At 46.8% G+C, this 13534-nt stretch overlaps 1 protein-coding gene across 1 annotated transcript in view; it reads left to right on the top strand.

The window, feature by feature from the left end:
* The window catches only part of PPP1R37 (protein phosphatase 1 regulatory subunit 37), a gene marked incomplete at its 3' end in the record, with an annotated part of 34286 nt that overhangs the window by 13584 nt on the left and 7168 nt on the right, over nucleotides 1–13534 (top strand). Inside the window, exons 2-4 of the mRNA XM_029287012.1 lie at nucleotides 10217–10314; nucleotides 11610–11655; nucleotides 13440–13526. Of these exons, the coding sequence (XP_029142845.1) occupies nucleotides 10217–10314; nucleotides 11610–11655; nucleotides 13440–13526 (231 nt within the window). The remainder of the gene's footprint in view (nucleotides 1–10216; nucleotides 10315–11609; nucleotides 11656–13439; nucleotides 13527–13534) is intronic.

Genomic DNA, 13534 nt, shown 5'->3' with positions numbered 1-13534 from the left:
CGTGGACTTCAACTCCCAGAATTCCTGAGCCAGCATGGCTCAGCATGGAAACCTCTCCCTTTCCCCTCAGCATGGCTGGCTCAGGAATTCTGGGAGTTGAAGTCCACGAGTCATAAAAGAGCCAAGGTTGCTTACCCCTGACTTATGAACCATAATAGGGCCCTAAAATTTTGTTGCTGGATTTTGTTTAGTGAATTTTACCCCGTTTTAAGGACCTTGCTTGCCAGAGTTGTTAAGCGAATTGCTCAAGTTGTTAAGTTAGTAACAGGGTTGTTAAGTGACTCTGGCTTCTCCCTCGACAGTTGTTAAATAGTTCCCCATCCTGAAGGCTCAGCTCCTGTGCTAGTGTTGTGTTTGTCTGCCACGTTTGGACTAAATTGACGTTGGGCGTACCGGATGAGTTGATAGAGGCGGCGGCTATCGTATGCCAGCTTCTGTATTAAATCTGGACTTTGCTACTGCTGCTGAGAACCAGCCTCAGCGCCCGCCTTCTGCCCCCTCGGTCTCAGGTTAGCCATTCTGACAAAGCCTCCTTCAACTTTTAAATCCCCCCCAAATGGATTTCGGACTTTCTGGTGATTGCCTTGGCCACCCCACAGAAAACAGCAGCAGAGAGAAAGTTAACGGCCAGGTTTACAGCCTGCATTACGTTTTATCGTGGTTTCTTTGAAATCAGGTGCAGGCAGTCCTCAACCTATGACCGCAATTGAGCCCAAAGTTTCTGTCGCTAAGTGAGACACTGGTGAAATGGGTTGGGCCCCATTTTACGACCTTGCTTGCCTCGGCTGTGAAGTGAATCAGTTGATAAGTTGGTAACATGGTTGTTAGGAGAATCCGATTTCTCCATTGACTTGGCTCGTCAGAAGGTCGCCCAAGGGGATCACGTGACACACACCCCGGGACCCTGCGACCGTCATAAGTACGAGCCAGTTGCCAAGCGTACAAATTTTGACCAGGTGCCCGTAAAGATGCAACCGTTATACGTGTGGAAAACGGTCATAAGTCACTTTTTTCAGTGCCACAGTAAAATACTCACTAAATGAATGTTTGTAAGTTGGCACAGTTCACAGCATTAATCTTGCCTCATTTCAACCACCATGGTCATGTACATACACAACGGCCCTACTCTGCTCTAGCCAATTCAGGAATTGCCACAGGAGGAAGGAAGGAAGGAAGGAAGGAAGAAAGGAAGGAAGGAAAGGAGAGGGAGGGAGGGAGGGAGGAAGGAAGGAAGGAAGGAAGGAAGGAAGGAGAGGGAGGGAGGGAGGGAGGAAGAAAGAAAGGGAGGGAGGGAGGGAAGAAGGAAGGAGAGGGAGAGAGGAAGGAAGGAAGGAAGGAAGGAAGGAAAGGATTTAGCCCACCTTCAACCAGATCACAGTAGACCAGTCTTTCTCAACCATGCGGCTTTAAGACAGGTGGGCTTCAACTCCCAGAATTCCCCAGCCAGGTAGGAATGCTGGCTAGGGAATTCTGGGAGTTGAGGTCCACAGGTCTTAAAGTTGTCCAGGTTAAGACTGCTGTGGACTGTGACCTGTGCTAGGTGGATATTATCATCCCGGCAGAGAAATGCAACCTTTTAGCCGAACCCAGAAACCTCTTGGGCCTTGGGAGAGGGATCGAGTGGACAGAAGCTCAGCCCGTGCAGGTCTTCTCACCTGCTAAGCGAGGCCAGTGTGTGGTCAGGGGGAAAAGCCGGTGGTTCGTGTGTGGATTATTCTCCTGATCTCTGTTCTTCTTCCCTGCACCTAGTGGCAAATCTCCAAAAACTGGAGGCTGCAGTTTGGTTTAAAAAAGCAGGCCCCTTCCCTTCAGGAATCAAAAGTTGGGTCCGACCTCTGTCGCCAGCCAGCTAGCTAGCATTTCTGGAGAACAGCAGGGTTATTTTGGAAGCCACCGCTTTCCTCCTTCCACACACACACACACACACGTCCACTCCGTTATTATCTGAAGCCTGCTTCTGCCGGGTAATTGTGCACTGTCTGTTCTGGTGTGTATAATGTTGTGGCTTGGTTCCCCCCCTCCCTGCCTGGGGCCGAAGGGCTGCTCTTTCCAGTGGGGCCTTTGCAACCGCAGCTGAGTCATGTCTGCTCAGGACAATTAACATTTTCCTGGGAAGCCTTATGTAAGCAAGCGGTTCCCAACTCGCTCAACTCGGAGACCCGGAGAGCCTGTGGACGCTGAGGTTTTCAGCAGGTGTCTGTCTGTGCATGCATGCGTAGCCTAGGAGGGGCGGCTGGTTTAAAAGACTGCTGGAAGTCTTCCGCCTCTGAAATGCTGTAGCTCAGTGTTTCTCAACCGTGACCATTTTAAGGCATGTGGACTTCAACTCCCAGAATTCCACAGCCAGCGATGCTGGCTGTGGAATTCTGGGAGTTGAAGTCCACATGCCTTAAAATGGTCAAGGTTGAGAAACACTGCACGGTGTAGCTTGTCCCGGTGCTTCCATAAATTGCAAATGGCATTACGGGGTGACAGGTGGAGACTCCCCAAAGTTGAGGAAATGAGATTTCTTGAAAAGTTTTTTTTTTTTAAATTTAGATTGCTTTTATCCTGCCTTTATTGTTTTTATAAATAACACAAGGTGGTACACGTACTTAACACTCTTTTCCTTCTTCTTTTCCCACAACAACAACCCTGTGAGGTTGGTTGGGCTGGGAAAAAGTGATTGGCCCAAAGTCACCCAGTCAGCTTTCATGCCTAAGGCGGGACTAGAACTCCCAGTCTTTGATGATTGGCCCAAAGTCACCCAGTCAGCTTTCATGCCCAAGGCGGGACTAGAACTCCCAGTCTTTGATGATTGGCCCAAAGTCACCCAGCTGGCTTTCATGTCTTAAGGCGGGACTAGAACTCCCAGTCTTCTGCTGATTGGCCCAAAGTCACCCAGCTGGACTAGAACTCACAGTCTTGGATGATTGGCCCAAAGTCACCCAGTCAGCTTTCATGCCCAAAGCGGGACTAGAACTCACAGTCTCCCGGTTTCCAGCCTGGAGCCTTAACCACTAAACCAAACTGGCTCTCTATAGTTTGATTTGCCTCAAGGGCGTGGGATTTTAGGATTGCAATATTTGGTTGGTTCAGTGATTTGACCAATCCCACTTTTAATCCACTAGTACCCTGGCAATATTGATTGTAGGTGAAAGAAACCCGGGTTAGGAGTATGAAAACATAGTTTATTTTCTCAGAGGCTGAGAAAGGGTTAACTCTGATTAAGTTCTGACTCTTGGCTGAAATCCCAGATGGAAAACCTGTTGGCTTTGGGCAGGAACATGGGGGTTTGTTTTTTTGTTTTGTTTCTTTTTTGCCCAAGTCAAAATCTTGAGACCCAAATCTGTGGGTAAATATTGTACAGCAAACTTAAGTTTCCTGACTTAAGAAGGTAAAGTGGTATTTGCATTTTTTTCTTTCTTGCTGAACTTTTTACTAGTTTCATGAGTTTCTTGCCTCTCTAGTCCTTGACTTACGGCCACAATTGAGCCTAACATTTCCGTCGCTAAGTGAAACATAATAACAATAACGACAACAACAACAACAATAATAATAATAATAATAATAATAATAAAAGTTGGAAGGGACCTTGGAGGTCATCTAGTCCAACCCCCTGCTCAGGCAGGAAACCCTACACCATTTCAGACAAATGGCTGTCCAGTCTCTTCTTAAAAACTTCCAGTGTTGGAGCATTCACCGCTTCTGGAGGCAGGTGGTTCCACTGGTTAATTGTTCTGTCAGGAAGTTTCTCCTTAGTTAAGTGAATTTGTTAAGTGATTTTTGCCCCATTTTATGACCTTCCTTGCCACCGTCGTTAAGCAAATCACTGCAGTTGTTAAGTGAATCTGGCTCTCCACCCCACTCCCCGTTGACTTTGCTTGTCAGAAGGTCGCCAAAGGGGATCACAGGACCCCGGGACGCTGCAACCGTCATAAGTCTGAGTCGGTGGCCAAGCGTCTGAATTTTGATCACATGGACTGTAGGGAGGCTGCGACAGATGTGTGAAAAATAGCCATGTCCATTTTTATAGTACAGTTGTAACTTTGAATGGTCACTAAATGAACTGTTGTAAGTCGAGGACTGCCTGTATTTCCAAGCTGTGTTTTTTTTTCCCTTGCAAGAACATTTGGGAGTCAGGGAGTCAATTTAATAAAATCCACCATGTGTGAACTGGGCAACCATATAAATTTGTATAATAAATATCATCTTATGTAACATGTAGGATCTGTTATAATCCTGCGGTTTATAGTTACTTATTTGCATCCCTGTTTGATCCGATTTTACCGCTTTATGAAGCAAACATGTACAGCCGCCCCTCTGTCAGAAGGAACTAAATAAGAATAAAATAAAAACAGAATACCACAGGACGGCTGTTTCCTGAAAGGGCCGTTTTAGCAAAGTGTTTGCCATTTTGAACACTAATGGTGGGATCTGCAGAATATATCATCCATCTCAGTCATCCCCTGCGCCAGGAATCTCCAAACCTGGCCACTTTGATACTTGTGGACTTCAATTCCCAGAATTCCCCAGCCAGCCGTGCAAAATCAATGGAGGGGGGGAAACAGCCTGATCCGCTTAATGACCCACGATTCATTCAGCAGTCGTGGCAAAAAGGTCATAAAACCGGGTGCAACTCTCTTAACCGCCTGGCTTAACGGTGGAAATTCTTTTTGGATTTTATTTTATTTTGGGGAGGGGGGAAATTTGCTATTTTGTATTTTAACCTTGCCTTGAACAAAATATCATATATAATGTAAAAAAAAAACCAGTGGAAATTCTAGCCTCAATTCCGGCCGTATGTTGAGGACAACCTATATATAGAGAGAGAAGTTGGATTTTTGTTGTATTTTCCACGTTTGTCTTTTTAAACAGGAAGCCTCCAAGGCAGCTTTTCTTATTCCTATTTTGTTTTTTTCCCCCAAGGCAGGGCACACCTCTCTGCCTTGTCTGACAGTCTCCCGTGCGTAACCTTTTCGATTTCTTCCACCTCTCCCTTTTTCGTCTCTTCAGCATTCCTGCTCTTAAGGCCATAGAGCCTATCCTGGAACCTTTTGCAAATTCATTACCTTCAGACATAAAAGGAAATATTGCAAGCTTTGACATCCGTGTGTGTGTGTGTGTGTGTGTGTGTCCTATTTTGCCCTGCACCTGAATAGAAGCTTTGTGTGGCTAACCTGATCTGGGCCGTGCGCCAGGTACAGGAAGCTACAGTAAACAGACCTGCCTTTTGCGACCCCGCCCAGCATCTCATCCAGGAATAAGATCCAATTCGCATGATACCTTTTCCCCATGAATAGCATTAGCCCTTAGACTTATATACTGCTTCACAGTCCTTTACCGCCCTCTCTAAGCGGTTTACAGAGTCACCCTATTGCCCCCAACAATCTGGGTCCTCATTTTTACCGACCTTGGAAGGATGGAAGGCTGAGTCAACCTGGAGCCGGTCAGGATCGAACTCCAGGCAGTGGGCAGAGTTAGCCTGCAATATGCATTTGAACCACTACTGGGAGAAAGGAAGGAAGGAAGGAAGGAAGGAAGGAAGGAGAACAAGAACAGGGAGGGAGGAAGGAAGGAAGAAAAGGGAGGGAGGGAGGGAAGGAGGGAGGGAAGGAATAGCAGTAGCACTTAGACTTATATACCGCTTCACAGTGCTTTACCACCCTCTCTAAGCTGTTTACAGAGTCAGCCTGTTGCCCCAACAATCTGGGTCCTCATTTTTCCAGACCTCGGAAGGATGGAAGGCTAAGTCCAACTTTGAGCCGGTCAGGATCAAACTGCTGGCCCCATCATTTCTAGAGAATGTCATGCAAAGCCAGCTGTCTCATCCAAACCGACAACTTTTGTATACTTTTGTAAGAAAACATGATTTACAAACAGTTACGGCTTGGTTTAAACAAGGCAAAATCATAAGCCGTGGCTTACACAACCACTATGTCTGGGTTCCCACAACTGGGGTTGGAACAAGTGGCTTTCATGGACTATAAGATGACAACCATCCACGCATTATATATATTATATCCCTTGGTCTGGGAGAAAGGTTAGATTATACATATGTAAACCAAAGTACATACAGTCATAAAAAAAAATACTTCCTGGTACATTGACGGGGAATTACTTGGGCTGGTATGTGTAAACAAGAGAAAATTCTCTTTCCTGCTAAAAAAATATTGAGACAAATCAACTGTGCATTATTATTATTATTTTTTCTGCATAAATCTAAGCTACTGGTTTTAAAAGTATGCCGTGCTCTTGGTTTAATTGTAGGTGTGTTTCATGTCAGCTGTACGGAAAGTCTGTTCAAGGACCACACTATTTTCAGAGCTTAATTAGGATGATTAAACCTTGTTTTAGAGTATAATTCTCAGGAACCTAAAAATACTAAGTAATCATGAGACTGAAAGGCTGGTAATCCTCCACTTAATGATAACAGAATTTCCGTTTCTAACCAAGGCAGTTGTTAAATGAGGTGTGCCCGATTTTACGGCCTTTTTTGCCACACCGCGGTTCTTAAGTAACTCAGACAGTCGTTAAGCAAACCCAGCTTTTGCTCGTGGACGTAGCTTGTCGGAAGCCGGCTGGGAAGATCGCCAATGTCGGTCAGGTAACCCTGGGACACCTCCGTTGTCCAAAAGACTTGCTGGTTGCCAAGTACCTAAATTGTGATCATGTAACTGTGGGGATTCGGTGACGGTCGTAAGTGTGAGGACCGGTAAGTGTGAGTCACTTTTTTTCCAGTGCTGTCGTGACTTTGGACGGTTGCCAAACAAGCCTGTAAATATTAAGCTACTGCACTGTAGTGTCCAAGGAGAAAGAGCTGTAAATACAGTATATCAGGGGGTCTTCAAACGTGGCCCTTTTATGACTTGTGGACTTGGACTTCCAGAATTCCTCAGCCAGGCTGAGGAATTCTGGGAGTTGAAGTCCACAAGTCATAAAAGGGCCACGTTTGAAGACTCCTGCAGTATATCTTCCCACTTCAGTGGATAGCTGCACTTAAACCAAATTTTTCCCCCCAGGCACAAATGCTTAAGCCCCGATTCTTTCACCCCTTCTTCTTTTTGGGCTCCGGTCTCTCCTACCCCAGTGGCTCTGCATTAAACTGGAGAAGTCTGTCTGATGTATGAATCTGTTTTCATTTGCACCTCTTGTATTAATTAATTTGGGAAGCTTCACTCACTACCAAATTCAGCAGTAACGCTACGAAAGTCCCCCACCCATCTTTCTCTCAGCAGATTTGAAGCTAGCTGAGAATTAACACCGAGAGCCAGGGGTAGGCAACCTGGGCTCTTTTATGACTCGTGGACTTCAACTCCCAGAATTCCTGAGCCAGTTGAAGTCCAGGAGTCATAAAAGAGCCAAGGTTGCCTACCCTTGACCTAGAGTTTACCTTGGTGGAAGGGTCAGCCATGGGAAGGGCCACCTATGTAGATCTGGCGTTTCCTGAAACCCAGTTTCTTCCTTCTAGAACTGTGTGTGTGTGTGTGTGTGTGTGTCTTCAAACTTGGCAGCTTTAAGACTTGTGGACTTCAACTCCCAGAATTCCTCAGCTAGCCATGCTTAAGGTTGCCAAGTTTGGAGACACTCCCCCCCCCTTTCTAGGAGACAGTTTGCCCTTCAAGTCATGTCGATGACCTCCTTCTTAACCTGGGTGTCTTGCTAGTCCAGTGATGGCGAATCTTTTAGAGACCGAGTGCCCAAACTGCAACCCAAAACCAATATCTTAGGGGCTGCCCCAAAGAAGAGGGAGTCAAGCTCTTCTCCAAAGCGCCTGAAGGCAGGACAAGAAGCAACGGGTGGAAACTAACCAAAGAGAGAAGCAACCTAGAACTAAGGAGAAGTTTCCTGACAGTTAGAACAATTAACCAGTGGAACAACCTGCCTCCAGAAGCGGTGAATGCTCCAACACTGGAAGTTTTTAAGAAAAGACTGGACAGCCATTTGTCTGAAATGGTATAGGGTTTCCTGCCTGAGCAGGGGGTTGGACTAGATGACCTCTGAGGTCCCTTCCAACTTTTTCATCATCATCATCATCATCATCATCATCATCATCATCATTATTATTATTATTATTATTATTATTATTATTATTATTATTATTATTTATCGCCAGGTGGGCGTGGGCGTGGCTGTGGTGGTCATGGCAGATTGGGTGGGGGTGGCCAAGGTGGGCGTGATCACCTCGATGTTCCTCGTGGGGAGGGATGCCTGTGGGGAGCGGGCAGGGTTGGGAGAGATCCAGGGGGGTCTCTGGCAGGTGGGGCGGTGGGCAGGAGGCTAGTCCTGCAGGGTGAGGCGAGGCAGGGCGGGGGTGCCATTGTCACAGGGCAAGATGAGGCAGGGGCCGGGGCGGCTGCTGCCTGACACCATCGGCCCCTACACAGAGGCCAGCGAGCGCATGGGTGCTGGGATGCATCCGGCCACGTGGGACCTCAGTGAGTTAGCAGGCGGCTGGTTGAAGAGGGACGGTTGCCATCTCCGGGGCATGGCGCGTGTGCCCACAGAGAGGGCTCTGAATGCCGCCTCTGGCACGCGTGCCATAGGTTCGCCACCACTAGTCCATCCTTTCCCATCGCTAGTCCATCCTTTCCCATTTTAATGTGAAAGAATGGCTTGGGGAATCGACCTTAAAATGTACCCTCCGTTTAGGAGAGCTGCCTGAAGCAAACAATGAACTGCAAGGCTAGAATTATCAAGCAGGTTTGCAGATGCTTGCCCCCCCCCAAATTCAGGCTTCTGAAATTATTATTATTTTTTAAAAAAACGAAAACTAAACAAAAGAGTCCTCTCTCCTCCTGGACATGAATGCTCGGCTTGCTGACAAATACCCTTAAAACCGAAATGCGTGGCAGCTACAACCAGTTGCAAATGTCTTGTCTGGCCAGGGATTGTGTTAATGGTGGAGTTCTCCTTTTCTGAACGAGGGAGCCAGGCACGGGTTAGGATTGGGGTGGGGTGGGGTGGGGGGATGGTCATCTCTCTGCTTCAGTAATCAAGGTTAGATTCTAACCTTGCAATTAGGTGCCTGCCTGCCTACCTCCCTCGGGCCTGACCCCAACATCTTTGGCATCTCCTGAAGCTGTTCAGGTTGGCTTGGCGGTTTTCTTTGGGTAAATATTTGTGCTTAATGGCTCTTATCAGTTTACATGCTGGTGCCAGGCTCCCCCCAGTTAATCACAAACCACCCGGGCTGCATGATCTTGCAGAAAACAGTCTGGAGGGACCTTTGAAGGAATGCCAGTCTCTTTTTCCTTAATAACTAATAGCCCAAAGAGGGCTTCCTCTTGGAAAGAGGAGGAAGGAGAGAGGGAGAGAGAGAGTGGGGGGAGGGAGGGAGGGAGGAGGGAGAGGAGAGAGAGAAAGGGAGAGAGAGGGAGAGGAAAGAGGGGGGGAGAGGAGAGAGGGAGGAAGAGAGAGAGAGAGAAAGGGGGGAGAGGAAAGAGAGAAAGAGGAAGAGAGGGAGAGGAAAGAGGGGGCAAGGAAAGAGAAAGGGAGAGAGGGAGAGGAAAGGGAGGAGAGGAAAGAGAAAGAGGGGGAGAGGAGAGAGGGGAAGAGGGAGGGGGGGAGAGGAAAGAGAAAGGGAGAGAGAAAAAAAGAGGAAAAGAGAGGGAGAGGAAAAAAAGAGAAAGAGAGAGAGAATGGGGGTTGAAAGAATCTGTTGAACATAGTGTGGGAGCATCATATTCACAAAAAAAGACAAGTTTAGCCTAATGGTTAAAAGTGCTGACCTACAAACCCGGAGATTGTGAGTTCTAGTTCCGCTTTAAGCACAAAAGTCAACCTGGGTGACTTTGGCCCCATCACCAAAAGACCGTGAGTTCTAATCCCACCTTAGGCATGAAAGCCAGCTGGCTGACCTTGGACCAGTCCCTCCCTCTCTCAGCCCAGCTCACCTCAACGGGTTGTTGTTGGGGGGGGAAAAGAAATAGGGGGAGGAAGAAGTATTAAGTATGTTCCACATCTTGAACTGCTGGACAAAGGCAGGATAAGAATCTAGTAAATAAATAAACAAGCAAGGCTGAGCTACTTCACTACTCCCAAAAAACCCGTACTCCTCCCAGCACCCTTTGGCTTCTTATCTCCAGATGCTGTCCACTTCTGAGGTTCTTGTATGTGTGTGTGTATGTGTGTGTGTGTGTGTGTGTGTGCTTCTGAAGCTCCTGTTGCCCAAGCAAGGGGGGCTTTCGTTACTGGCAGCTCCCCTCCATCCCTCTCTTTCTCACTTCCTTTTCAGCCCAGAATGTGACTGTGGAAGAAGTTCTCACCGCCTACAAGCAAGCCTGTCAAAAATTAAATTGCAAACAGATACCCAAACTACTGAAGCAGGTCCAGGTGGGTGCTTGTTCTTAAAGGTATCCCTGCCTTGATTGATTAGATCTGCCTGTGGGAGGAGGAGGTGGTTATATACATCCTTGGGCTTTATTTTTGGAAACCATTTTGTGTTGAGGCACGCCCTCGGTCTACCTAGCTCGGGTAGGCAACCTTGGCTCTTTTATGACTGGTGGACTTCAACTCCCAGAATTCCTGAGCCAGCCATGCTGAGGGGAAAGGGAGAGGTTTCCATGCTGAGCCATGCTGGCTCAGGAATTCTGGGAGTTGAAGTCCACCAGTCATAAAAGAGCCAAGGCTGCCTACCCCTGCCCAAATGCCTGAATTTTGATCACGTGACCGTGAGGAAAAAATATTTAAATATTTAAACTAGGGGTCTTCAAACTTGGCCCTTTTATGACTGGTGGACTTCAACTCCCAGAATTCCTGAGCCAGCATGGCTCAGCTTGGAAACCTCTCCCTTTCCCCTCAGCACGGCTGGCTCGGGAATTCTGGGAGTTGAAGTCCACGAGTCATAAAACGGCCTAGGCCTAGGCCAGAGGTAGGCAACCTTGGCTCTTTTATGACTGGTGGACTTCAACTCCCAGAATTCCTGAGCCAGCATGGCTCCAGCATGGCAACCTCTCCCTTTCCCTTCAACACGGCTGGCTCAGGAATTCTGGGAGTTGAAGTCCACGAGTCATAAAAGAGCCAAGGTTGCCTACCCCTGGTCTAGGCCTGTATTTCTCAACCTTGGCCACTTAGAGATGGGTGGACTTCAACTCCCAGAATTCCTGAGCCAGCATGGCTCAGCATGGAAACCTCTCCCTTTCCCCTCAGCGTGGCTGGCTCAGGAATTCTGGGAGATCTTTTCCCAGTCCTTCCTGGAGAGACTTGAACCCAGATCTTCTACCTCATAGAGGCTACTCTCAATGTCTCATAGCCTCTATCCATCCAAGGAAAAGGAGAAAGGAGACCGCCTCTGATCTCAAGCGAAGTCGCAAAATTCTCTTTAGCGTCCATCGTTACCCTTTGGATTTTGAATTTTAGGGATTCCATCTTGAGAACCACGGCCAAGAAGAAAATACAAATTCTTTAATCGTAGAGCCGAAGCAAATTGACTTGGCTTCTGAGGGAGATTTGGACTTTTTGCTTATGATTTTATTTTTATTTTTTTTTATTACATTTATCTATGCTTCCCATCTTACTATCCAAAGTTATAAGACACCAGCAGGGCCCTGACACACAGTTCTGTTCTGTTTCCCGTGCTTCTCTCCCACTCTTGCCATAAATCATAATTTGCTATTATTCTGTTGCAGGAATTTAAAGATCTAACCCCTCGGATAGATTGCCTGGATCTAAAAGGTACGTCTTCAAGCCTTTCGTCGGCAGAGCTGTTTTGCCGACACGGTCACGCCTTACCCTCTTCCCGTTCAAGAATTGGTTCCAGTTATCTGCATTTGAAAACAGCCCCCCTTTTTAGCAAAGGCTGGCAGAATGGATGTCACAGACCCTGGGGCCATTTTGCCGACTGCCACCTGCAAATTTGTCATTATCTTTTGCCGGCTTGGCTGTGTGTCATCCGACGTTCTAAAACTGGCTCAGGCTTATCACCGGCTTGCCCACCGACACTTCTGTGGTTCATCTTTCTCCAGTTGTAGATTTGCAAAGTTAATCAAGTTTGAGGTGGGGAGGGGGTGTGTGGGGAAAATCAGCAATGCACCCAATAGTGCAACCAGATTGACGGTGGGGGGGGGCGATGAACACCTGTATCATCTTTTCCGCAATAAGCCAGAATGACGCACGGCCCTGTTTGGATTCACCTGCGATGAACTTTCCTCTCCCACCCCCACCCCGTTCCCTCCTCTGGTTTATATTTCATAACTAAGCAGGCCCCTTTAAAGCCACGGGTAAACATTGTGTTTGCACAAGGATGACAGCCTGTTGGCTGCAAGATGGCTTTCCTATGCAGGGCTGCTAAACAGAAGCTTCGTTTCAAAAGGAAATGCCTGTTCCCAGAGAGAGAGGGGGGGGGGTCAGGGCCATAAATTGCCAGGGCTCCAGGTGTGTATGAGAGTGCAGACGTCATCCGAATGGAAAACGAATGGGTCACACTTGACAGCTGAGAGAAGAAAGAGCAGCCCTGTGTGGGTTAAACAGCCACTGCTCTGAGCATCCTTCCTGACCTGGGCGAAATCTGCATCAATTTTTTTCCAATTCAAGGTGCTTTGTGAACGGGCGCTTCATCATTGTTATGAAAGGGGGCAAAGAGAGCCCGGATTTTCCGTTGCTAAGCAAGACCGTTTTGTGTTGTGCCCCGTTTGATGAATAGAATAGAATAGAATAGAATAGAATAGGGAATAGAATAGAGTAGAGTAGAGTAGAGTAGAGTAGAATAGAATAGAATAGAATAGAATAGAATAGAATAGAATAGAATAGAATAGAATAGAATAGAATAGAATAGAATAGAATAGAATAGGGAACAGAATAGAATAGAATAGGGAATAGAATAGAATAGGGAATAGAATAGAATAGGGAATAGAATAGAATAGGGAATAGAATAGAATAGAGAATAGAATAGAATAGGGAATAGAATAGAATAGGGAATAGAATAGAATAGAATATAATAGAATAGAGAATAGAATAGAATAGGGAATAGAATAGAATAGGGAATAGAATAGAATAGGGAATAGAATAGAATAGAATAGAATAGAATAGAGAATAGAATAGAATAGGGAATACAATAGAATACAATAGAATGTCAGAGTTGGAAGGGACCTTGGAGGTCTTCCAGTCCAGCCCCCTGCTTTTCCAGGCCTCGTTGGTCTTACCCTCATTTTAAGCCCCCTGTGCAGCGATCTGTGCAGCTTTTTCACCAGTTAGAGATTCAGCCATTCACAGCCATAATATATATAGCTATAGGTCTGACAGCTAGGTATACCAACATGATTCTTGATTTGAGGTAGCCTTGCGCCGGACAGCTCATCCCCACTTTCCTGAGCAGGGAGACGTTTGGTGCTTTGACTCCCAAGATGGTCTAAAATCTCTCTTCCCCCCACCCCCTTTAATTCTTTCCAACTGGCTGGTCATAAACCCCCTCCCTCCCATTTTAAACCCTCACACACTGTTTGTTCCTCTTGTTTTTACAGGTGAAAAATTAGACTACAAGGCTTGTGAAGCTCTGGAAGAGATTTTTAAGCGCCTCCAATTCAAAATTTTGGATTTGGAGCAAACCAGCCTCGAT

This window comes from Protobothrops mucrosquamatus, unplaced genomic scaffold (assembly GCF_001527695.2).
Source record: "Protobothrops mucrosquamatus isolate PMUCROS unplaced genomic scaffold, P.Mucros_1.0 scaffold7263, whole genome shotgun sequence".
Lineage (NCBI taxonomy): Eukaryota > Metazoa > Chordata > Lepidosauria > Squamata > Viperidae > Protobothrops > Protobothrops mucrosquamatus.
The sequence above is the reverse complement of the archived record's forward strand: the minus strand, read 5'-3'. Positions and strand labels throughout refer to the sequence as shown.